The 27,028-nt window shown below is 37.1% G+C and overlaps 1 protein-coding gene across 2 annotated transcripts; it reads left to right on the forward strand.

The window, feature by feature from the left end:
• The first annotated feature begins 974 nt into the window (after positions 1–974).
• LOC136834835 (ankyrin-3) lies at positions 975–27,028 on the forward strand. 2 transcript variants are annotated; one of them, XM_067097612.1, is made up of 12 exons: positions 975–1,478; positions 7,283–7,494; positions 11,202–11,362; positions 11,609–11,721; positions 12,990–13,069; positions 15,142–15,272; positions 16,167–16,448; positions 17,488–17,803; positions 19,918–20,129; positions 21,902–22,106; positions 23,740–23,930; positions 25,701–27,028. In XM_067097612.1, exons 2-12 carry the CDS (start codon positions 7,318–7,320, stop codon positions 25,843–25,845), a joined length of 2,013 nt encoding a protein of 670 aa, XP_066953713.1. In that variant the 5' UTR covers positions 975–1,478; positions 7,283–7,317; the 3' UTR covers positions 25,846–27,028. The 2 variants fall into 2 exon arrangements, with proteins under 2 accessions (XP_066953713.1, XP_066953712.1); XM_067097611.1 differs by lacking the exon at positions 975–1,478 and adding an exon at positions 4,691–4,844.

Here is a 27,028-nt window from a genome sequence, read left to right on the forward strand (position 1 = left end):
CTCCACACTTCGGAATTTTTGGTTTGCAGATTTCTTTTTTCGTATGAGTTAGACCATTGTCTGTTTGGTAATTTTCCATAAGTCATTTTTCATTGTAGAACATTGCTTACAGCTTAAGTGGAATGATCACTACAACATTATTTTTTCCCCCCAAGTCTGAGGATAGGTCTAGGCTAAGGTAATCATAACATCTGCTAAGTGACATATTCACCATGTAAGTCTAGGCTAAAGTAATCTTATAGTGACATTCACCATGTATTGTGATGACCTCTTAACTCTTTTGTTTCCCGGTATTTTAGGATGAGCTTTCCAGTGACAGCAATGAAATCTGATATTAAACGAAGATGTCCTCTTACCAAAGTGAGTGATTTGAACCTCGCTGGTTACGAGGCTGAGGTTAACACTTATACACCAAGTAAAGTGATCAGATTTCATTTCAGCTTAAGTATACTTATCTGTAGAATCCAAGTACATTCTTCCTAAAGCCAAAATGAACTCATTTTAACCATGATGATATGTTTAGTCGGATTTCTTTTTTGTTGTTGTAATCAAGTAGGTTTAGAGTCAAGTGCCCTCATTCCGGTTTACATGTAGTAAAGAGTGTTTTTAATAACTTTGCCGTGTTATGTATGAATTTTAGTATATATTAATTCCAAAGAGTTGTGTCTCTGAATGGATATGCTTTATTTAGTATAGGCTACAGGCGAATGAACCCTGTCACATTCGTGTTAATATGTCCCCCTCCCACCCCGTGATGGAACGGCAGTTAAATGTCAACGACATTATGTAGCGTTATCCACCAAGTTTGCCCTGTTTATTCTGTTCTGTTTTAGGACACAAGTGTTATCTAGTATCACTATTTTGCCATTTTAAGCGTTATTAGCATCCTAGGTGTAGTTAAACAATAGGCTACTGTTATATGTAAAGTGCACTGTTCTTTGTTCTGTCAACATCTCCCTGGCCAGCATGATTTTGCCATACGCATTCAGTCCTGTTTCGGGGCATGAAATGTTATCCAATATTAGTATTCCGCCATTGTAAGCGTTATTTTCATCCTAGTTGTAACTGAACAGTTTTAAGTGCGCTGTTCTTTGTTCTGCCAACACCTCCCTACCCAGCATCTTCCTTCCCCGCCTTCTCCCTAGACGAAGGGCCGGAAATCCCTAGCATCGGCGGCGACCTCCCCTAAATCCTCCCTCCCGGAGGTGCCCATAGATGGCACCACTGTGGAACAGGTGAGCACCATAACAAATTGTGTTCTGTTGCCCAAATAATCATCCTGCTGTTCGAACGGCGGAGGCCGCCGCCTTATGGAGACACCACCACGGGCAGGGCGGAGGAGATCGGTCAATGAGAGGAGGGGGAGCCGCCGATGAAGCCAGGAGGAGAAAAGGACAGCAGAATAATGACCGACATAAGACACACTGCTGGGGGACTCACTTCGTTGAATGGCCGTCTGCTGCAGTAAAGTAGCCCAGGTGGGTCATGGCTTATTTCGTTTGGCCGTGACGCCCGTGTCGGGCGTGACAGCTGTCCTTTGCCTTTACTGACCTCTGGGGGAAATGTCGTTGGAGTTTCTAAAGGCGCGTTGCGGGCCAAATGTCTTAATTCGGGGAAGGGATCCCCGTCCGAAGGTACTGGACTGCCTTCGTTGAATGGCCGTCTGCTGCAGTAAAGTTGCCCAGGAGGGTGATTGCCTGAATTCATTTCGCTATTACTAACGTGTCTCTTGTGACAGCTGTCCTTTGCCTTTGCTGACCACTGGGGGAAATGGCGTTGGAGTTTTTGAAGGCGGTTTGCAGGCGAAATGTCCTGTTGCGGAGATGGGATCTTCGGCCGAAGGTTGTTGGCCGTTCTTGGTGGAAGACACGTCTGTGATATGGCTTGTCAGGGTAATGGGGGAGACATTTATGTCTTTCGTATTTATTTAGAGCAAGAAAAGACTGTTTTCCTTATCCACATGTTCTTAATATATCAGCAATATTTGTACTTGGTTGCTAGCCAGCTAATTGCATTGCCAGATTTACAGAAATCTGGCTGGCAATTTGGGATAACAAAGCCTAGAATATTTATTTACCATTTTGCCCATATATAAAGCTCTAATCTATTTTGTACTTTCGTTGTTCAGTTTGCCTGTGTCCTGAATTTGAAAAATGTGGAAACTTGCTCATAGCCTATAACCCCAGCTAGTGGCTTTAAGAAAGGTTACAATAGGCATAAATTTATGATGTTCTGTCATAGCCTGGGCTTGTATTTTCTTGCCAAGACATTCATGGCCAAACATGTAGATTTGGCCTGGTCTAATACACTAGTTTATGAGATATCTCAAAACTTAGCCATAGGCTAGTGGTTATCATTATATCCTTGTTAGGCAATGTGAAGTTAGGTCTGAGAGATGTAGGCCCAATCTTTTAGGACCTATGAGAATATTTTTAAAACGGGTGCTTTGATAATGTACCGTTCATTAGGCCTGGGTGGAAATCTTCAACCTCCATGCTCATTGAAAGCATGTTACAATCTGGTCCAGGTCTACTGTGTTGATTATAGGAGATAGAATGTGTCAGATGTCCGATTCATAAAGGGAAAATGTACTATGAAAATTATGAATGATGGCAGTTAGTAACTGAATGTCATGGGCTAATTCAATATATTTTGTTGAAATTTTAGTGTTGTTGGAATTGAAAGGATTTGTATCAAAATCTTTACCGTATGATGTAGTTGAAGATGCTGTAGGGTTTGGCAATATGTGGAGTAGTAAAAGTCAACAATGATTTGACCATTTTCCAGTTCTCTCACTTTAGCATTTTTTGGGGAACTGTGCTTTTAACGTGGACCTGTCGGCAGCATAATCATCTGATTATTTTTTCAGTAATGTGTTAATTTTTACTAATTTATTTGCTGTATAGGCTATATTATTTTGGAGGTAATGACCGTTTTCAAAATTCACAGATTTTTAGAAAATAAAAAGAATAATAATGAATAACTGGGTCAGTTTTAGAAATATGAAATTCAGACTGAATGGTTAGTTGTAAAATGTCATCTCTCCAGTGTGTGTGCATATACGCACTTTTCACCTAAATGCAAACTGGCCCAGGTTTTCCTCTGTGCCCCTTTCCAAGATTTTCTTCACCATCAAATGGTTCTTCACTGTGCAGCATCATTTAAGTAATTATCTGCTCTTGACTCTTCTTATCCCCTGCTCAAACTGATCTCAGTTTGGAAGTATACCTGTTAATTGTGGACGACATAATTTTGACTTTTCATTTTAGTCAAGTTAAAGATTTTGTTTTTTAGAGTCATGAGAAGAAACTCTTATAATTGGAGTTTATTTTAGGGTTTTATTATATGTTATATAGAAATGGCCTTATGTATATCTCTCTTAAGTTCATTTGGGTTGAGTATTGAAATGTATTTTATGGATTGCTTTTATTTGTAAGTACAGTATATATCCAGTTTAACTTGTTGAAACCACCAGGATTAAGTACAGGAAGGGGCATTGGTTGTAAAGCTTAAATTCATGTGTTCCGACATGCTTATGAACCTATGCTTTCATATATGGAGTAATTTGCACTTACCTGCCTTTGGCTGTTATTGAATGATTTCAGAAAAACAAAATCCTAATGCTATACCTGAGTCACGTGGTGTGACCTGGATCGACCGACCATCTTGCATTGTGATTGCAGCCATCCTAGCGTTCTCACATTTTCTGACTTGTCTGTTATTCAGAGTTCCCTTCTAAAGTTATTACTGAATGTAATCAGTTTTAGGCATGCATTTATTCTTTTTCCTGTGTTCTTGGAGAAGATGTAACTAATATGTAAATCTTAGCCTTTAAAGTTGCAAAAAAATAGACTGAGTTATTGTTTTTTTGTTGACACTTGAAATATCAAATAATGATGAAAAGAGTTGTCTTACTTTTCAAAAACAAAGGTAAAACTGATATTGAACTGCTCTGTGGCTTTGTAGCCCCCCCTTAGACTGTTGGCCGAGTTTTATTGGTTTTGGCAATTTTGAGCAAAACTGTAAATTAAATTTGTCAAGGTTAACATGAGGAACGGTCACGTTCAAGATGTTTTTTTTTCTGTCGTAAGGCTTCCGCTCTCCTGGAGAAGGTGAAGTAAGAGATGCTGTAACCAAAACGTAAATGACAACATCGCATGCCAAAAGCCTCTGCAAGGTCCATCGAAAGAGTAAATGGATTTGTCGTTCTGCCAAGTCATCATCTGGCGCGCGCTGCCCACGCACATGAGGGGTTTCCTGTCTTGTATTTCTTTATTGTTAAATCCATTTGGGTTGATCACCCTGAGCGAAGCCCCCAAAGTTGAACCCTTGTGAACCTGACCTCAGTGGTTGTGTTGTGTCTGTGCGAGAAACATGTTCCTGTGCTGACTTTGTTTTGCAGTCGGTTTATGCCATTTCTTTGTTGTCGGATGGGCAGATTGTGCAAAGATAATACTGAAGGCCCCGGTTGAAATGATTTTAGGTTCTTTCCAAAGAGTTGACGCAAATTTTTCGATCAGTTTTCTTAATGTTTTTTCTGTGAATGCTTAAAAAAGCTTTTTGTAATTCGTGTGTCTTGCATTGCCGTTCTGTTATTGATCAAGGGTTGATAGTCATGTCTGCGATAAACTGAGAATTGTCGGTTGTGTCTTGTGTTTGCATAATAGCCATCTTATAGCGAGGTAGGGAGGAGAGTTGTGTCAGCATGGGGGCTGAAGCATCTTCGTATTATGTCGATCATGGGGCCTATAGGCAAGGCGACACCCTGGCTCTTGTGTCCTGGGGAGTCAGGCACAAACTGGCAATATATCGATACAAGTGTATGTGTGGCCGCCGACACTGTGGTAAGTTGCTGGAATCTGTAGTACTTTAGTGTATAAAGTGAGTTTGTTCTTGTGGCTCTTGTAGGCCCAGTTGTGGGAGGTTATTAGTCTTATTTGAAAGTTTAACCAGACCTCCCCTCTTGTAAGTTAAAGTGCAGTAGATATAGGATATTCTGGATGTTTCATTAGTTGGTTCGCATTGGCCATACTCGTTTAACACATGAGTTTTTAATGACTGGCAGGCCTTGCCCATACTGTGAGGACTGCTTAGTCCTTTGACTATAAAGCATTTGTTGGTCGAATGCCCCAGTCTTAGGGATTTAAGAGTTTGATACCTCTCTGAGGCTTGGGGTGGGGAAGGCGGGTACATCCTTGCCAAGATCCTCGGAGAGGTTGTGATGTATGATGCTAGTGGCATTTTTAATTATATTTTAGAAGCTGGAGTTTTACATAAGATATAATTTTATTTCCTGCAAGTTTTAATTATATTATAAATAATACTATACTACGTACATAGTCCTTTAATTAAAGTATCAGTTACAGTATTGCTTTATTGCTTAGTATTTTTGCTCTTTTTCTAGTATGAGCATGGATGTTTTTGATTTTTCAGCACTTTTGGATAATTGTCTTTAGTTATTGAAGGAATGATTTTGCATAAAGTTAAAGATGTATCATGCATTGTGTACCTGAACGTAATCATCAAGATATGGCAAGGTTTTGTTTGGATGGTGGAAGTTACTTGGTACATATGATATGTAGTCAGCCCTTTTTCAGTCATTTTTGAAGCAGAATTTTTATTTTTCTGAGGAATAAGTTTTCTTTTACTTTTGTATGTATGTTGCTGCATCTGATTAATGTTTGATCAGATCTTATGGTGTTGGGTACTTTTGTGGTTTTTGGTTCTGCTGAAACTGTAGAATAGAGTGAAGAGAAATCACTTCATGTCCAACTTTGCAAAAGGAAAATTGGTGCGAAGATGTTGAAGGTGGTGATGGGGACTTAAGCAAATCTGTAGGCTCCTGTAGGGGCCAGTGCTTGTATTGTGCATTGGATGGCACACTATATATATATATATATATATATATATATATATGTAGCACCAAAGTTCTTAATAGCATTCCAGTGGTTCTAGCTAGAGTAATTTCTTCTATTTACCTGATTTTTCTAACTCAGCTGTCCAGCTTCATTAACTGTGCCATGCACCAATTTTTAGTTGATGTAAGAATACATAATCCTTTTTGGAGAATCCTAAGAGAGTGGCTTTGATAAACAATTACTATTGAGAGTAATGTGGAGCTACTGGATCATGTCAAGATTAGAGAACCCACTCACAGCAGGGTTTGTTATTCTTTACTTGAAGATTATTGGGTTTGTTATTCTTTACATGGGAATAATCAGGTTTGCTGTTCTAGACATGAACGCTTTGGTACCAGACATTTGGTCCCCCAGGGGCCAGTACTAAACAAGGCAAAATACATTTGCCCCCAAGGGGTAATACTAAACACGGCGAAACAGTGTAGATGAATCACTGTTTCGCTGTGTTTAGTATTAGCCCTCATGTGGTATTGGAGTTCAGACGGGAAAGGGTTGGCCATTCTTTACGTGGGGATCATTGGGTTCACTGTTCTTGACGTGGAGATGTTGGGTTTGCTAATCTTGACATGATCCGAGCTACATGATAACCATCCCTAAACCTTCGTGTAGTCAAGGGAATGATGATGTATATCTTTTCATAGTAAATTGTTTTCTGTAGTTACTTTGCAATCTTTCATTGTGTATGGTCCTAGTGCAATGCTTGTTTTTGAATTACTTGTCAGTAGGAAATGTTGGGATACTTTGTTTATAGATACTAAAGGAAAGGTGTTTTTGTTGTTATCCTGTAGTTTCAGAGAAGTAGCTTTTACTTCCAAGAATATGTCTTTATTAGATAACCTGTAATATAAAGTAATAAATAAAGAGTTCCTTGTTAACAAGATAGGCTGTCTAAGATTGAAAAGCCCAAATTTTCTCACACAATTTCCAAATCTGAATCCTGACTTGTCAGCATCATTGTTATTGTATATTGAAGTAGTGTACCCAAAAAAAAACATTTCTAAACTCATAGGGCTCACTTGAAGTGCTTGCTCTTAATAAGAGGTGTAAGGTGGAGCAAGTTATAGTTAGAGAAGTTGGACAGCTTGGTAGGAAGAGATTATTGGGCAAAGATGATGAGTAAAAGGGTGGAAGACGAAATGTCACAAAGGACCGTTATCACTGTCCATAGTGTATTGTGCTAAGCCCACCATCTAAAGGGCCTGACTTTGATATAGATACCACCCTACATGTTCAGACTTGGTAGTGGTACCATTCTACAGGGCCTGACTTGGGTAGCAGTAAGCTTTAGACACTGTATTTTAAAGGCATTTTGTCATATTGACCTATGAATGATATCTGTAAGCTAACGGTTGTTGTTCTTTCAGGCAGTGCGTGTGTACAGAGAGGTGGAGCTGGCGTGATGGGGGGTGTACTGTCCTCCTTTTTTCAGTCTGGCAGTGCACTCCTGTCCTCTGGCAACCACCGAACTGTCTCAGAAACGACAAAGAAAAATATCAGAGTTGTGTTCGACGCTCTCCGAGCGAATCCTCGAGTTACAGTTCAGCGTTTAGAGGGCCTGCTGTCAGCTATTCCGAAGGTATTTTTGCATTTGAAAAATTGTGTACAGTATTTGGTAGTTGGCTGTAAATATTTCATAAGTATCTGAATGGTTCTATCGTACCTAAGCTATTTATGTACTGTCTTACAGTACAGTATATTTTTTAATGAACCTAACCTCTCCGTTATATAGCTTTTACTTATGTGCCAGTGGTAGTTAAAGAAATATAATGGAGAAGTATTAAAAAAATTATTTATATTTTTTCATAATATCATAACATTGTTTTAGTGTCATATAGCCCTCAGTTTTCCTACTATTTTCCCCTTCTTTATCATTGCATGTGTTCAGTCACTTTCTTTTATTGGAGTTAAAATGTTTTATAATTGATGAAGCCTCCTTATTTCCAGCTGCTTTTGAAAGTTGTCTAGGGAATATAGCAAAGTGTTCCGTTTGTCTGCAGTGTTTTTGTTTACTCGATAACTTGTGTGACAAGGGTTGAATTTTAATAATATTTATAAGTTAATTCAGGTTTGTATCTAATTTTGGGTAAAGTCTCACGATATTCACGTTGAGCTGTTGATTCAGCAAAATCTCAGTTGTGTGCAGAGCTGCTGTTAAGGGATTTCTACAAGATCTTGTACATAACTTTACGTACCATGACCTAGGATAAGTTAAATGATTGAAATTTGACAATTGATTTTTGGGAATCTGAGATTTTTTGTAAGTTTTAAACAAACCAGTTCATCATGCATAAAAAAAATAAATCATTGAAAGCATAGTTTAAAAAAATTTAAAATAAATCTTTGAAAGCACAGTTTAAAAAATTTTAGTGTCATTTTCAGCAAAATTAGGATTTTGAGCAATTTCTTGTCTACATGATTATTAAGTACTAATTTCAAATGTTGTGCACATGACTTGCATGAAACACTTTGTCAGCTCATTTTACAGATAAATGGTTTGTGCTTGACAATTGGTTTTGGGTATTCGTGAGTTTTTGTTGCAAAACTTTTGTTTTGCAGAATTGTCTGCTGCCTACAATTGATAGGTGGTCTCAGTGTAGTTTGCATTCATCTGGTACTTGATGTGATCTTGGTTGCCTTTTTGGAATTACCATAATTGTCAGTTATTTGTGGAGGATGTCTGTGAAAAGGAAGTGCTTTTATTACGTTTTCATTCCAGCTATTTTGTATTGTGGCACCTTGCTCAGATTGCTTTTGTTTTCATTCTGTCCTGGATATAAGACTCATTTTTCACATCTCCAACAGTTCCTCCGTCCTCCTAACATATTCTTTTTGATGGTGGTGAAGTCTTGAAGTTTCATCAACATTTTGGTTCTTTAGCGTGCTATAAACCTGCTGCAGAGATGTATTATAATTTAAAGTGCTGACTCCTCCTGTAAAAAAAAAAAAACTTTATTCTATATGGATGACAGAAGTCAGATTTCTCATCCTGATGATTAAATCTTTTATGTTTGTTATATCCTCCCTCTTTAGAATGTTGCTCTCGTATTTCGGATGTGTCTTATTTTCTTTTTCTTGTAAAGAGTATCCAATCAAAGGAAGTTGATCTGCTCAGTGACCTTGCTTCCACCTCCTCCGTAGTGTATTTTTTCATAGAAGATTTGGCCCTCCATTGTGTGTTGGATATTGCGGCCCAACTTCCTTATCTTTACCCTGTAAGAGTTTTCACCTGTTTATCTTGATAAAATAGTCCTTTGGGCAAGCTCCAAGAGTCAAAAACTGACTTGGCTGTCTCCAAACTACATGATAATAATTATAAATTATTTTGCATTTGAATAAAAAAAAAAAAAGTACAGGGTATGAGCAACAAAACCCTTGCTCTTTGCAGTTTGGTTATTTTTGCACCATGAAGAGCGACAGAAATGTTTTCTTACTGTGTTACATCCTGTAGGTGCAAATAAAGTATGGTTAGCATTGGCCTCAAGAAGCAGCTCTTCTGCCATTTGAAGGTACCATCATGGGGTACTCTTCAACCTATGCATTGTATCCCAAACGCTTGACACTTCTTAAGGTATCAGTTGCCATATTGTACTGCTCATTACCACCACAGTAGCAGTTATTTACAGATTGATTAACATGTGATTGCCATTGGTTATAGGAAAGAGACACTTTTGCCATTTAGTAGGCGTTTTTTCTCATCAAAGGGTTTTCATCTGGTTGCTAGGCACTCTTCCTGTTCCGTGGTACAGCACATATTATCAAGCCATTGACACTTTGTGGGACAGTAATGTTGGGAAGTTTTTTTGCACAGGATGTTCATCCTGTAATAAGCAACCTAATTATAAATGCAACTGTGATTTTTCTTTGTTCTCTCTGGAGCTACCCATATTACAGCAAACTGTATCTATGAAAAATGTACATTAGCAATAGGTTCAGTTTTCTCTCTGAAAAGTGCCTATACTTGAACTTTTCAAGGTGCTGTTTTGGCTTCGGTCTTTTTGCATCAAAGACTAGGCTTTCTTTCAAACAGCCATGTAAAACTGGCGGGGAGAGTACCAAGCCATGCAGCATTTAAAACAAGTGTTTAGCGCAGTTGCTACCTTACTCAGTATAATATTTTTTCCATCAGCTTTGGGTAGATATAAGCTGTGGTTTGCATGTCTCATAAACATTTTCTTGTAGAAAAGGCATCCTAATTATATTACTACATAGAAGGGCTCTATGTATCTTAAGTATTAGTATTTTTTTCATGCAGCTTTCAGTGAGGATATGTATTTTTTGCCCATCAAAAGAAAATCCTTCTGCTCCAACAGTTCAGGAAAACTCGCTCATTCCTTGAGAAAAAGTACAAAATGTAACTTAATCAATATTGGGGTTCTTTCCTTAGTTGGGGTAGTTCCTCTGAATTATTGTTTGCTGCCAGTTATGCAGAGTGCTTATATTAATATTCTGACAAGGTGACTGAATGTCCAGCTGCCCAGTACAGTGTGTCTTTTATTTCCTCTCACTATTGAAAAACTATGCAGCTGTTGTTTGGGTAATGCTTGGGACAATGATCATAATTTTGTTGTGCTACTTTTCAGTGCTTTAGGCCAGTACTCGACCTGATTTTTTTTGTTTTAGTTACTGGACTTGTGTTTGTGTGCACATATATATTTCTCTCTCTCTCTTCCTCCCTTTTTTAATATGGCCCCTCCTTTCTGTGAAAGCTTGTGTAAAAGTTATTTAGCCCTGTCGACCTGTTCTACATGAATATATTTTCAGTCTAAATACTTGCAATGAAAATAGTACAACTTGAGACCTAGTTAACCAGGAACTTAGAATTATGTCTGATTGCTGGGTTTCATGAGGAACCAGAACTTATTGATGTTGATGTTAATTTGAGTATAGTAACTAAATTATAATACAGTACTTTGGAACTTGTCTGAATAAGTATTTTTGCAGTAGTGTCACTTTCTAAGCTTAATCCATGAACACCTCATGTTTGTTTGCTTACTGTAATGACTTTAGACCATTGGCCTCACTGGTAGGTCCATTGTTTATACAGGAAGAATGTAGGATACTTTTGCAGACTAAAAATTGCTGCTTATGTTTTAGCTATGGCACACTACTATTACTGTTTAAAAAGATAGTCACATTTCATGGTTGGGAAAAATTGGAGCAGATTATTGTTGGTAGTAATGTAAGTTTTAAGTTTGGATACTCTTAAATATTGGCAATTTTCTCTCCTTAGAATGAGAACTTAAATTTGGATATTCTTAATTTTTGGCAATTTTTTCTCCTTAGAATGAGAACTTACTTTACGTTCACAATGAAGAAGGCTACAATTTGCTTCAAAAAGTGGTGGGCATCAACAACGTAGAAATGGTGAGATGGTGTCTGACACGCAATGTCGATGTCAATCGAGGGGTCTGCTCCCTCCCACTTCACATAGCTTGCCTAAGAGGGTAAGAATTTCCTTTTCAAGCATCGTTGTGGCTCAGCTATGATTATTTTTTATTAGCTCCTGATTGTATATGGTTTGTTTTATCCATATGGAGTTACTTATATACAGTATTTTTGGTTGTGCGGTGAGCCCTTATTAATTGAGCTCCTCTAAATGATATCTTTGGTAAATGGTATCTAATTTATTCAACTTATCCTTTCCGTGTTAGCATAAGAATACTTTTCCAACACAGACTCTCTCTTATTAGGTATGAAGATTGTGTGGAAGTTCTCTTGAAACATGGTGCCAGAATCGATGTGGAAGCTCGCATGTGTTGGCCGGGGCCTCATAACCAGAACTGTGAACAGCGGGGGAAATATTGTAAGTATATAATGTCGTCGTTGATGATGGGAATGTGGTTAACAACTGTTTGCTTAATATGTTGTGAAATGAAATTGTAATTTACACAATTTTTCCTCAGTAGTAGTATTGGGTTTTTGAAATCATCTTCCTTGCTTTGTAATATCTGTAGAAATGTTTATTACTTAGCAAGTGCGTCATGTTCTTCAAGTTTATATCATAAGTGCAGCAAATAATGTACAAACTTTTGATGTGTTGGGTGAAGTTTGAATGTATTCATCTCTTAAAAGGTAATTTTGATTAATGCCAGTCAGATGACTTTGGTTACTGCATACTGAACTGTAGAACCTTACTTTCTTATAATCATTCACATTTCACAAGAGGTTTTCTATAAGGCTTCCCTTGTGAGGGCTTAGACATCTGGCAAGCTTTTTCCATAAGCTGATCTGGTTGAGGTTCTCACCTGTGGTGTTTTGTCCTGTGTCCATGATTTTCCAGTCACTTTTCTAATTAATTGCTGCTGCTCTTCGCACCATATGTCTAAACCGTCTCAGTGTATAAGATACATAATATTTTCAGCACTCTAAACACAACATCTCTGATACTTCAGCCTATGTGGCAAGATTTTTCAAGAATATTTTAGTCACAGGTCTTGGTATTATGTAGCTACACCGTTTCACAATCGCCATTTTCTTTGTAAATCCTTGTTCCCACTGTATACAGAAACAAGTCTTAGCATGCTTTCTAAGTTTTTTCATTTATGCTGTAATAGGATATACCTAGTATTGGGTAGACCATCAGTGTCTTCCCACCTTTAATTGGGTAAATAGCTGTAGATCTCATAATATAGGAAATTATGTACAGTGAAAATTTATGTAACTTGGTATACTAAATGGTACAATACTATACATGAGGGTGACTTTGCAGTCTGCTAATGAGGTTTTATGTTGGTGTATGAAGGAGCATTGTCATTCAAGGTCATCTCTTATTATGCAGCACAAAAGAGGAATGAAAATAACTTCTCTGTCAGAAATTTGCAGATGTGTATTCCCTTCCATAAGGTCATGTGGTGCTAGAAGTTTATTCAAATTTTTTTTTTTAAAGAAGCATATCTAACCTGCCTTTGGCTTACCACACACTTTTTGTTTTCTCTTTACTCTTGTTTCTTACAGTGCCTTTGCAAGGTAGAAAAGGGAAGTACTGTAGTTCATTCCCTCTGCATATAAAAACTTTTGTAATTTTTAGGAACAAATGAAAAACTAAAGCCATCAATTTTCCTCTCTTTCCAGGCGGACCTGACATGAGCATGGGTGACAGGTCAAGTGATAAACTACAAAATGCAATATATTATGCCATCGATGGAGATCAGGTATCGCGTTCAGATGCAGTGTTTTTATGACAAAAAACTTTTTCACACAACTTTGTTAGTCATAGATAAACATATTTCCTCAAAGTAAATTTCAGTCAAGATTATCATACCACTAAATTGCAAGATTATCATACCACTAAATTGCAAGATTATCATACCACTAAATTGCAAGATTATCATACCACTAAATTGCATAGGGGTGCCATGAATGGTGTGTTATCTTTGAAGTACTAGACAACATTAAAAATATTTTAACAGCACCTCCAGGTGCATTGCTTTGTTAATTTCTTTTCTTCCCTTTCCGTGTAGCTTTCCCACTTATTTTAATGTTTTCCTCCAGTTTTCATTTAAAAATAGATCCGTAGGTGGGCTATTTGTAATAGTATGTGAAGACATAAAGATAACACGGTTGCTAGCTTAGTATATTAGCAGCTTAGCTTTTTGGTAAACGATTTCTGTAACTGACTATGAGAGTAATGTTATACAATAGTCTATATGATCTGTATTGCTATTTGGATGGGGATCATGGAATAACAGTAATGCTTTAAAATATTGGTTACTTAAAGAACAGTGTTTGGAGTCAGATTGTGGGTAGAATGAAAATGGCATCAAAAGGGAAATTTGGGAGATAGATATGGCTAGAATATTTCTTTTGCTCAACCCTGAGGGAATATTGTGTGGTAGTGTCTGCTGGGTTCCTGTGGGCTTCAGAAGCCCCAGGCCTGCTTGGATGAGAAATATGAAATGAGAGGGTGGAAATGAGTGGAGATGTGTGGAAGGAGAAGCACAGAGAAGGCAGGAATGGCAGAATTTCATGGGCTTTTTGCATTGTCTACTGATAAAGGTGATGATGATGATGAAGTAACCATTACACATGGCAAGTTGAGTAAATGTGTTTGGTTTTAGTGTACAGTATTTGATTATGGGGCAGTTCCTCGTTGGACGAGTCAGTAGAGTTCTCGGCTAGCACTCTGCTAGGCCCGAGTTTGAGTCTGGCCGACCAATGAAGAATTAGAGGAATTTATTTCTGGTGATAGAAATTCATTTCTCGGTATAATGTGGTTTGGATTCCACAATAAGCTGTAGGTCCCATTGCTAGGTAACCAATTGGTTCTTAGCCACGTAAAATAAGTCTAATCCTTCGGGTCAGCCCTAGGAGAGCTGTTAATCAGCTTAGTGGTCTGGCTAAACTAAGGTATACTCAACTTCTTGATTATGGGTGTTTAGATTCTTCAGGAAGGGCTGTTGGAGCTGTTATGCAAAAGCTTCATTTAAAATAGTCTTGGTTATGCCATAAAGGTATTACTAGGTACCCATTAGGAAGTTTTTCTACCAGATGTGGCATGAATATAATATACCTTTAAAAGGAAGACATATTATTAGAAAATGGACATTCATTCAAAAAGTCCTTTTTATTATTATTGTAAAAATTAACTTCAGTGAGAGACAAGTCTCCCCTTAGGTTTTGATCATGACTAAGAACTCTACGAGCAAAAGAAAAGGGAATTTGAAGTTCAAACAGTTTCAGTCAAAGTGGTGCCGAAAGAACGTTCAGCATCATCTGCAGTGTGCCACACAAGATTACCACTTTTGTGCCCTCTGCTCGTGCCAAACTCAGAGCAAGTGTAGAAAGTGAAAGCAAAGGGAATGATATTTACACATTTTCTTTGGGCTTCTGTGTAAGTATTGTGCCCGGAAACCTTTGCTTAGAATGCTAAGTAAAATCTTCCTTGAAAGTTCCCAGGTTTTTGGGTTGGGTTGAGTTAGTGCAGACAAAACTACTTTTAGTTGCTCAGTGTACCTTTGGGTCTCATTCTCCTTCCAGCTCCTGTGTGCACATTTGAACCAGATTTGATACAATAATAAAACCATCTTGTTTAGGCGATGGTTGAAAGTGAGTTAGTAACCTGGTTAAGCTACAGTTCAGTGTATATTGGGTTTCAGAAACTACTGTTTTCTTACAATTCACTAGGATTTTACTCCCTAGCGGAGCTTTTTCAACTTTGTTATTCAGTGTTTGAATATTTTGACATTGAATAAAATATTTATATGAGGTATTACTTTTTCTTTAGGTTGATATTTTGGAGTTGTTGACACAACAAGGGGAAGATCATTGGTTACCATGGCAACAGAAGAGGCCTTTGCTGCACATTGCCTGCGAGCGCGGCGCTTGGAATTGTGTGAAGTTTTTAGTTCTAGAAAGGTAAGTTTCAGATACTCTATGTATATTCTGCTGGAATTTATGTATTTGAATCATCTCAATAATAATTGTGACCTTAGTATGTTGATAAAAAACTAAAATAGACTGTGTAAACATGGAACCACCTTTGCAGATGTTTGTTTGTACTGTAGGGAAAGAGTGAGAAAATTTGGTGAAAAAAAGGTAGTATAGGTTATGATAATGCTGAATGCTAAAATACCCTAACTATATCGGAATGGTTGAAGACTTACAGGGGTGGCTGGAAAAGGATTTGCCCTTTAATAGGGGCTAAAGGTTGGATGGTGAAGTTGGACAGTTTGATGGAAAGAGAATAAGAAAGGTGAAAATCAGAAGACAATATAGGAGTGGGTGAAGCACTTAGTGGATATCATATGGCACACTGTTGGTGGTACATAAGGATTCTGGAAGTGTCCCTAGTTGCTTTGCTCTCTTCTTGTCCAGCTGTCTGGCTTCACCTTGCTCAAATTTTCAGCCTTTATTAGGGAAAAATATTTTTGTCCCAAAATAAAGCTTAGTGGCCTCATTAAATTTATAGTCATAATTATAAAGTACCACATACAGTGCTTCCATGTAGGGCATTATGTAAGTGAAGCCTTTCTTTTGAAATAAAATGAAGCTTGGTATTTTCAAGTGTGAATGTATTTGCCTTGGTACGTATATGTTAAAGCTACTGATTATTATTTATTAGACTGTAGTGACCTTGAGGCAGGAAGCAGTACATTTTAATTTGAAAACGGGTAGACAGAAAAATGCATTACATGCATGCTTAAAAGTACAGTACCCAGTCGAGTATAAACACAGTTAGTGGTGTGAATACAGTATTTCATTTTAGGAAAATTAAAGATATTGATGTTATGTTATTTATATTTGTTTCAGGTCAGATGAAATAAACCAGTGTTACGATGAATACTACCCAATACACCAAGCTGCTTTGCATGACCTCAAGTTTCTCGATCTCCTCATCCAATGTGGTGCCGAAACGACTGTTCGCACGTACACGCAGCAGATGACGGTGCTGCACGTTGTTTTCCTCCTGGGTAAAAAGAGCGCAGAAGACACGTTAGAAACTGTCAAATTGTTACTCCAACACGGTCTCAAGGAGCATATTAATACGGCTGATTCTCTGGGAAATACTCCCCTCCATGCTCTTATTGTTAGGTAATTTTGCATGTTGTTGAGCTCTTTTAACTGATCTTGTAGGTAGTTAAGGCAGTCCCCGAGTTATGGTGGAGATCCGTTCCTGAGGCGTGACTTAAGTCGAATCCGAGAAAATTTATAAAAATAAAAAAAAAAGGTGATGAAAGCCTTACCTTTAATTCTGTCGTTGGCTTGCATACTGGAAGGATGGTGACACTTATTTATTTACATGAGGGAGCTCAGAAAACTAGTACACAGCCTAACGTCGCCTTAACTTCAGGACCACCTTGACTTTAGATTTTTGCCCTAAGTAGGAGACAGATTTTTTATGAATATTTTTGAAAAGCTTCGTAAGATCGGACCAACTAATGTCGAGACCGCCTTAACTCGGGGACTGCTGTATTATTGTTTTTGGCTCATGTACAGTGAAATATGGTTAATGATGTTGATAATGTTCACACAACTGGAACAAGACAAAAAGGCTTGAATTGCTTAGTAAGCGTTTAAGAAATATATTGGCCATATGTAAAGAGAAGAGCAATATCAAGATATATAAGTAAGGGTATAATACAGGTAGAAAAAATTTAAAAAGTAGTTAGGAAAATTAGATGAAAGACACAATGTGTCATAATGCCTTATGTGATTTTAGGCATTACTTTTTGTTTGATTAAAATTAGATTTTGGGATTGATATTAGGCATTAATTTTTTTATTAAAATGAGATTTTAAGGTTGATGTTCGGCATTACTTTTTGTTTGATTAAAATTAGATTTTAGGGTTGACATTAGGCATTAATTTTTTGTTTGATTAAAATAAGATTTAGATTTTAGGGTTGACATTAGGCATTAATTTTTTGTTTGATTAAAATAAGATTTTAGGGTTGATGTTAGGCACTACTACTTGTTTGACTTATTAAAATAAGCCAGTATAAATGGTGAAGTATATTGGATCTCTGCTCGTGTAGGTGTCAGGGGAAGCGAAGGTGGAAGATGCAGAGTAACTAGTCAGAGTTCCAACTACCATGATTTTTTCCAGCCATCATGATTGTTTTCAAATTTCAGGTATGCATTAGAAGAAGCACGTTATGGCTACGACCATGATCCAGCTCCCTGGAACAAGTGGGATATGCTGCACATAGTTCGATATCTACTGCAAAATGGAGCGTCGCCGAGCATAAACCAACAAGGCAACTCGGCTCTAGCTTGTGTACTGAGGCATGTGAGGGACTGGGAGTTCCGCTACGAGCTTTTGGACATGTTGCTTCATTATGGCGGAAACCCAAACCTTGTGGGCAGAGATGGCTCTGTTCCATTAATGGTCTGCTTGGTTCCCCTCATCAATAAGGATCCATTGCACCATTTCACCCATACCATGAAGGTTAGTAATCATCCGGCTATTAAGGCTTCATTAGTTGCAAACTTCCAACTTGCAAACCGAGTGCATATCAATGTAAACATTGAGGTAAGAATATTCTTTCAGATTAGCCTAGTAGACATTTCACCTACCCCATTTTTTTTAATTAAAAGTTGATCCATGTTCATGGTCTAACATGAATCCTAGACAGTGCATTGCATCCCAGTTTAAAAGAAGACAGTCTGCTGGATGGTGGATAGCTGTACCATGCATGCACTTCCTGGATCTTGGCTTTCAGGCAGTCAACACCTCGATTCTCAGGTGCCTTGTTGACAAGTTCTAGAAGCTTTGTTTTTAGGTAATGTGGTCGGTATTTCCTGATTCAATTATGTTTCAGTTTATTATTGCTATCAGTTATTTTAATTTTATTCTCTGTTCCTTTCCTGATGTTTTTTAATGGTTTAGTGAATCATAAATAATCATGACTTCCAAGTGAAGACTTTGTGCTAGGGAAAATTATTCATGATGCAGTCTGGTGGATTTTATGTATACTCTTTCCATTTATCCTGTGTATTGTTTCAAGTTTACAATGCTTAATACTATTTATTTTTGGTTCTTGGTAATTCAATGCTTACCGAGTATGGGGCAACCATTTTTTATTACCCTGCTGACTCTTGTATGTCTGTTTTCAGCATTTCCAACAACCACTTTTTGATGCTACATTTTCTTGACCCTTTTATTTTTTACTTCATTTTTTAAATTTTAATGCTCTTGTTCTTTTGACACACTTCACATCTTTCACTATTTAATCAGTTCTCAACAGTATATGTTGTGTTAAGATGCTACACCTGACATCATAATGCAATTGTATTCTTGGAAGTAGTGTCTCTGATTCTTAAACATTCTGCTCAGAAACTTCAGTTTTTAGTTGTGGTGGAATTCCACTACTACCCTCAAGTGATTTCTCACTCCAAAGCTGTACTTCACCCTTTGCATCTTCAGAACCAACTCCGTCCATACTTTCGTAGCCAATTATGTTGGTTTATCATTTATACTTTGACTATGACACTTGTCATTGTATCTGATCTTTCCCAGAATTCGTGCTTTTCTTGTTGATTGTCGCGAGCATACTTACAATCCATGCATTAACTGCTTTCCTAAGATCATTTGAATCTTTATTATTTTTTTTGTCTTTTCATTAAATTTCCATCTATTTTCAGCGATATCATTTTATCCTTAACCTGTATGCCTTCTCTATTTTGTCTGCCTTCTTCACCATATCATCAGAATTTATAATTTTATATTTCACTACTAGCTTTTTGTTGTACTTGCTTCTATTATCTTACCTAAAGTGGTACATTGATATAGTTTTTCCTACCATTGTTCTATCATTAATTGTGTTTATTTTTCCTGAGCTTGTTTTATTTCAATTTTCCAGAGGTTCTTTGCACTACCTGCCTACTTGAAGGCTGCTATGTAATTTGGGTAATTTCTTTTGAAGTCACAAGTTATCATGTTACGAATATGAATCCTGTACGCCCTTGCAAACAAACTTGACCCACCCAACTTTCTAAGGCTTAGTACTGGCTGATGATAAGTTCATCAGCCCTTTTAAGTTAATCGTCTGCAGGCTGGGAACTTTGGTGACTGGTGTCAGATATGTAAGGAAAGGAGACAGAGTGTAAAGAACTTGCTATACTATTTGATGTCTGTGTAGGGAAAGGGTCATAACTAGTAAAAGGGATCCAACACCCAGCTGTCATATTGGCATGTCGGCAGGTAGTTTTCCTTGATTTTCTACTATAATTACATGATTTTCAAAATTCATTAATTTTTATGGGTCATTTTCCAGGCCAGCCTTATGAGAAATTGTTTTAATAAGTGATGAAAGTCTTGAATATCTTTAACCCAGCCTCTTTTTTTTTTAGTTTTAGTGTTTCATTTTTTTTTCCAGATTGCAATTGACAGTAGCAGAATGGATATTTGTTTTAACCTTCGCCTCGTTTACATCTCAGAAATCAGTTAGCCTACATAACTATACTGTGCTATATTTTTATCATTTTGTAACCATGCCACGCTGCAACTCTGGATGGTCACTCAGTTTCCTGCTCAAGTGACTTAAATTTCCTCCTTTTCAGATATTTTACTTGAATTGCGTAAGGATACTTTGCAAGTATGGTGCTAATCCCAACTGCTCGTCCCGCTCCAATCTTACACCTCTTCATGTGCTCATGTTCACTGCTAGTGAAAACATTTCTCTATCAAGGGAAGAAGAAAAATCTGGCGCTTTCACCTTCATTCGGCAACTACTTGTCATTTTGTTACAGCATGGTCTTGATCCAAATGTCAGGTAAGATGCTTTTTGTACTGTACTTTTTCCTAATTGGTTAATGATAGCAAACATCATAAACTGATATGGCATATTGTTCTGTGATTGCCGTTCAGCATTATTGTCAGCATTGGATATCTTTATTATTCATGACTAAGATAGGTGAACAGTGATTAGGGTATGATATTGAACTCACTCAAAAACTAGAAGTTTTTGTTTTACCTCAAGTAAGTTTTAGCATTTCAGTATTTTTGAGATGTCCTTGTGAAAAAGACATTTTTCATGATTATTTCCGAGACTTTGAAATAACTTTGTCATTCAAGTTCATGCAGTCAGACTCATAGTACCTTCCTATTGAGTGGGTGGGGCGGCTTCAGAGTAATTACTAAGGTTCAAATCATACTTTGGAGTGGGGGCCTTCTGAGTAATTACTGTACTAAGGTTCAAATCTTACTTTGGCCCCAAGTAATTGCTTTGAACTAAATTAGCTGGCATTTTTGACATTATCCCCCTACTCTGTTTTCTCTTCTTCATCTGTCAAGATGGACTTTTTGTTGGCAACATAAGCACTTCAGTGAACATGGATTAAATTACTCTTAAAATGCCAAGGAGGGTGATGAGGATGACATGCATCCTCATCCATAGAATTTTAAGTAATTGACTTTGTCAAATGAAGTGAAAAAATTCATGTTAAACCTTACCGTCAGTGCTTAACCTTATTTTGACTGACTGACGACCCTTAAGACTCTGATGGTAAGGTCTGTATCTTTGAAGCTCTCTTGGGACAGTTACCATTTGTGGTAGAACCATTTTTCATTCTCTGTAGGCTCCCTTGTTGAGCAGGAGGCCGTTCTAGTTAATTATCTGACCTATTTCCCCATGAGTAATAATTCTAATTCAATGTTGACAACCAGTGCATGAATATACTCCCATAAGCACCTTCCTCAAGTCTGAAAGACAGACCAACTGCATATGTAACTTTAGGTCAGTTGTTAAGGTGATTGTAAACATGCCACCATAAAAAATTATAAGTTTCATAGAATAGAAGTGCTGTAGAACCCTTCAAGATGATTTTCCCTAAAATCTGTTCCAGTAAATCAGGATTTTATTTCAAAAATAATGTGAAGTTGTTAGAAATGTTGAAATGTATTTGATTTCGGCAAATGCAGGCATTGTCCATTAATGGATCAGACAGTAGTTAATCTGATCAAACCAGCTCTGGTTTGGGGTTGCCTCCTTTCCAGAAAGAACACTGCATTGGAGTAATATTTTCCCATTTTCCAATTGGTCTCACCTGACCATGGCCATTTAGTGAATAACCCCCATGAACATATCTGTCCGTGAATAAAGAGAATTCGGTACACTTACAATCAAAAACATACCTTTAGTGATGTACAGTTTTAACCAGCAACATAAATCTAGTACTGCACTTACTGGAAATAAATCTGTAAAAGATATTTTGTCAGAATATTCACCATTTTAAGTATCTGATCATTGAATTTTTAAGCCACTTTATTAAGTACTCAGTGGTAAGGCAATTTTATCTAGTGAATGTGAAGATATGCCATTTTTATTATTTTAATATAAATGATGATACAGCCCCAAAAGAAAATTCTAAAGTGTGTACATACATTTGTGTCCTCGGGTAATTCTAAAGTGTGTACATACATTTGTGTCCTCAGGTAATTCTAAAGTGTGTACGTACATTTGTGTCCTCAGGTAATTCTAAAGTGTGTACATACATTTGTGTCCTCAGGTAATTCTAAAGTGTGTACATACATTTGTGTCCTCAGGTTCAGTCAACGCACACAGCACATCTTACTCTCACTAATGGACATGGTACAGAATGCCAGAACACCGTTCGATTTGGATCATGTTTACGACTTAACGACTACGCTTCTGCAGTATGGCGCTAATCCCAACATCAACATTTCAACCACTGAACCTATGATTTGTCACTCTCAGTCATCTGTCTTCCTAAAAAAGTCGTCCAATCAGGTGCAGTGTTCTCGTATTGTGCATTGAACTTTAAAAGGAAGCCAAGGAATAAGGGTTTGAGTAAAGTATCGAACATTCGGCAATGGAATTTTAATTGAACTGAGTAGGTACTCAATCTCGTGTCATGAACTTAGTACTGTGTACTGAAAGTAATAGATGGTATTACAAGAGATACTCATGATTATCAAGTATACATGAGAATTTTGATGCTGAAAACGTATTAGAAGACTAAAGGGAGAAGAGAGGGCAGTGAATAACCATGTGGGAGAGGGACAGGTCTTTGAAGGAGTAGAACATACCTGTATAATACTTTGGTGACACACTGGAATGTAAAGCACGGATTTGAGAGGGCAGTAAGAGTAATAGAGGGAAGTAACTAGACTACAGTAATGGTAAATAAAAATATCCCTTTAACAGAGAATAAGACATGCGCACAAAATGAATATAGAGGAGGAAAAGTGTGACCTTAGAATGCTAAGATTCATTGCCAGGGTGCAAAGGGATGTTTGTATTACAAGTAAGGAGGTGGAGTAGATTTAGACGGTATAGACTGGGGATAAGGGGTGAGGAAAAGCTAGTCAGAAAATAAGTTGAAATAGATGTTAGCAGGACAAAAACTAGTAGGAAGGCCCAGGAAACTGGCTAGATGAAGGCCTAGACCTGAAGGGAGAACTCATCTAATAAGTTGACCCCTTTGTGGTAATTTACTTACCTAAAAGCTGCAATAATCCTGATGGCAAGTTATTTGCTCTAGTAAAGATTTATTCAGTCCTGTATAATTCCTGAAAATCTGGTATGTAACTTGTTTGGTCATTGAAGGTTTAGATTCTGAATAAGATTCAAGGTGGTATTGACTCTTTCTATAATTGTTTCCTGATGTCAGTAGAAACCCATTATGTTGTTATAATTGACATAAAAACTTGCCAATTTCAGGAACCATGTTAGCCAAGGTACTTTGGTTCACATAATACTTTCAAGAACCACAAGTTAATCAAGATGATATGGTTTATATATGTTTGCTGTGGATGGTTTCTGCAGTCATAAAACAAACACACACATCATCATATACAACCTGAAGGTTGGAAGGTTATTGTAATTTGTAAATCTCAACTTATATCTGGATGAGAGTGACTAATTTTTTATTATCAAAAGTTTATACCTGTATTTTTTTAAATTAATGAGATTAAGAAATGAAAATCAAGGTTGATGATGATAAACTACCAGCTTAAAGTTTTTCTGTAATTTTATTTTGATCAAATCATGTGGTAGCACAACAGACTTACAGGGGTACACTACTTCTCTAAACTGCAGAGACAATGGTAAGCTTATAACTTAGGCTTTAACGTTACAGGTATTGAAAGAGAAACCCACAAGATTCTTGTGTTTAACTTGTTTACTGATAAATATTTACATATTACTTTGATCTCGAGCACTTTCAGGTCCTAACTGTGACTCTTTTTCAAGAGATGAGGTAGTCAGGCTGGTTTATCAGTAAACAAGTTATACACAAGAATCTTGTGGGTTTCTCTGTCCATCATCAGAAGAAAACTGAAAGAAGTTTTTGTTTGGTTCATTACAGGTATTGTACTACTAAGACAGTGATAAGCTTATAACTTAGACTTTAACATTACAGGTATTGTACTACTATGTGCAGCTGCTAATTAGGAAAGAAGAACTTCTGATTGATCCAGACCAAAGATTTGCACGACTCCTTCACTTGTATTACCTAGCGATGGATCACAAGGAACTTCACCAGTGCCTAAAAATCCTTTATACCCAAACTTCTCTTGTTCCCATGAAGCGGCCCCTCACGCAAGTCCTTAGGTAAGTTTCTACGTCAGTTGGTTGAAATTGCAGATAACTGCAAAATGTGCTGGTACAACTTTTGCTGAAGACTGAAATTTCATATAGGCATTGTATGTTAAGATAGTTTTAATGTGGGTTAGTTTGGGCAATATATGTTGGTTAGTTTGGGCATTATATGTTAAGATAATGTTAGTTTGGATTAAGCTTACAAAGTCTCAAAACCTAAAGCTTCTCGAGATTCTACAACAGTAAATGAAACTGTTGATACGTAAGAAGTCAAGAGCAACTCTGTGGAACAAAGTGTGTTGTAACTACTCTAGCATGATCATGTTGGAGGGGGAAGTATTTAACCAGTGGTGCAGTTTGTCAGACAGCAATTGTACTGGGAGCCAAATGCCACTACCTAGTCTAGGCTTGGTGAAAGTTAAAGAGGGGAAATAAAAAGAGATGGCTTTACTCTACAGGAGGTAAGAGAAAGTTATAGGAATCAGAGAAATGGAAGTGGCTTGACAAATCATAACACAATTGGTTCATTTGCTTCAAAAAGCCCGAGAACTAGAGAGTTATTCATTAAAAAGTGATTAGAGTACTCGAGGGTATCCTGTCTGATCTCTTGATGCTAACTCATACAGCACAAAATCTTACCTTGGTGATTAAATATAAACAATAATGCCTTATATTCAGTATGTTAGTCAAAATACCACTGTTTTAAATTTACATTACCTTGAAGACAACAGTGAAGTTGGGGCAACTTTGGACATTTTAATGAGCCAGAATTGATGAATTTCATTAGTTTGTGACAGAGTAACAGATATTTTTTGAACTCTTGTGTAGGTGGTAGGCGGAGACAATCATGCTTCTGTTAGCCATAGATCTTAGTATTTCAGAACCCAAGCTTGCACTCTGAAACAAAGAAGCATGGCACAGTCAGTTTTAAGAAAAAATTCTCACATGGAACTTTTTTCATGTGTGATTATCGATGATTTCCTATTCTGTAGTAGGCATGCAAGAGCAATTACACTTCTTTTAACCATAGACCTGGAATGTCAGAGTTCATTCTCTCAGAATGAAACAAAGAAGCTAGGTGCAATTACTTAGGATGAAACAAAGAAGCTTGGCAAAATTACTTTATGTGCCTATACAGTATGTTCAGTTACTAGTAACAATGATTTCCTATTTAGTAGTTATTTAGTAGTATGCATACAAGTGTAATTACAACTTACTTTAACCACAGCTCTTAGGATTCTAGAGCACATGCTCACTCAGTGAAACAAGGAACATGGTCTAGTCACATTATCTTGGAATTTCTGAACATATGAACGTTAGATAAACAAAGAGCTAAGCTTTCACCTGTAAAAAAAAAGGTACACTGTACAGCAAGTAAATAATATATATTTATTGTACGCTGAGTAATGTAGCTTTTGCCATGAGAAAGGTAACCACAAACACTTTTCTTTTTTTTCTGGAGTCTGTTGCATCCAACAAGCAACAAATGCGATGCATCGAGTTGAGGTGCTCCTTAAGAATTTTTTCTAGTGTAATTGCTCTTGCATGCATACAGAGCCAAATTTCTCGGCTAGCCAGAAGGCAGTGAATTTGTTCCCACATTCATAGGTTCGCTTAACCATAGACCAAGGTTAAATGGCAGACGGAGTGAGTCATGCCCATGTTTATCTGACCATTATTGGTTATGACTTAACTTGTTATATCCTCTGTACTTTCTAGGTAACAGTAAGAGTATGTAGCTATCAAGGGTCTGCAATGTTTTAAAAATGTTTTTACTTTCAGGGAACTTTATACAAAACCAAGAACTTTGAAGCAGATCTGCAGAGTCATAATATATGATTCTTTAGAAAGGAGAACGGCCCAGAATGTGAACAAGCTCCCTCTCCCTGGCATTTTAAAGGATTATATCTTGAACTTTGACCCTTGAGACGTTCAGTGGTCGCATGTTTTGGCGCAAAAGTAAGACTTTCTATGTAGATGTCACTGGTGCACTTCGGGATTGTTACGATAGCGGTAAATATTTGAAAGTTAGATGGTTTGTTGTACATAAAATTCCAGTGAAATACATCAGCTCTTTGTATAATTTAACAGGTTATCTTGGATTGTTATATGTGATGTACTGCTAGGAAATCTACAGCACCAGGTTACCTCAAAGGGTGAGACATCAGATAGCATTCACATTTTTGCCAAGCTGGTTCATTTTACGAGTTTTATGCTTAAGTTGATGTTATTATACGCTGAAGAAAGCGAGGATGTTTATATGCGAAGCTGCACCTTGCATATTATAACCGGTGACTTGAGTTGTATTACTTGAAGGCATCTATAGTGATAAAACAGTCCGGGAGGACGACTGCCAAAGGTACTTTGGCATAAACTGTCCAGATTTATAAAAAAAAAAAAAGCTTTAGTATAAAATATGAGCTTCATATAGTTACCTTATGTATATACAGTGTATATATTGGACATTCTCTTTTGGCACTGGTGCTCGAAGTTTCTCCGATTTTGAAAAATTTTTGCCCGTTGTGTAGCTATGTGTACGTGGCAAACCATACTTAAAACGAAGTACCGATTCTGTAGAAAAATATAGTGATAAGTGTACCAGTTTAGAACTAAATATGTGCTTGATATCACACACAAGAAAAGGGATGCAATGCTTTTTACAGTGGACGAGAGATTCAGAACCGAAGATTTGATCTGAGTAATGTTGAGCCTTATCCCCCATATCCCCACTAAAATAGAAAAATATATAAAAAAAAAGATAAAAACCAATAACAAAAAAAAATTGAAGCAATTTTGTGGAAGGAAAATACTCTTTTATCAGGTGTTAGAATTCCTATCTTGTTATTTCAGTGCTCGAGTTTCGCAGATAAGGAAGCTCTCGAGTTTTAACCAAAGAAAACTGTTACTTTGAAGATGTGTGTTTTTGACATCTTTTCTGATTGGGACCTTTTGGGTATACAGAACTATATTCAGAATGTTTTCAGCTTCTTGCTTCTCCAGACCAAATATATAAACATTTTTTGTAAATATTGTGAAAACCATGTTATTTTAATTTGGTGAATATGATTTATGTAAATTTCATCAATTTGTTATTAAACTAAGTCTAAGTT

This window comes from Macrobrachium rosenbergii, chromosome 54 (assembly GCF_040412425.1).
Source record: "Macrobrachium rosenbergii isolate ZJJX-2024 chromosome 54, ASM4041242v1, whole genome shotgun sequence".
Lineage (NCBI taxonomy): Eukaryota > Metazoa > Arthropoda > Malacostraca > Decapoda > Palaemonidae > Macrobrachium > Macrobrachium rosenbergii.

Bases quoted from the DNA above. Each gene is read 5' to 3' on its own strand.
- LOC136834835 (XM_067097611.1), top strand. From the start codon at position 4,706: ATGGGGGCTGAAGCATCTTCGTATTATGTCGATCATGGGGCCTATAGG. The intron at 16,449-17,487 runs GTAATTTTGCAT...TTCAAATTTCAG, and splicing joins CTCCATGCTCTTATTGTTAG to GTATGCATTAGAAGAAGCAC. The intron at 17,804-19,917 runs GTTAGTAATCAT...CCTCCTTTTCAG, and splicing joins ATTTCACCCATACCATGAAG to ATATTTTACTTGAATTGCGT.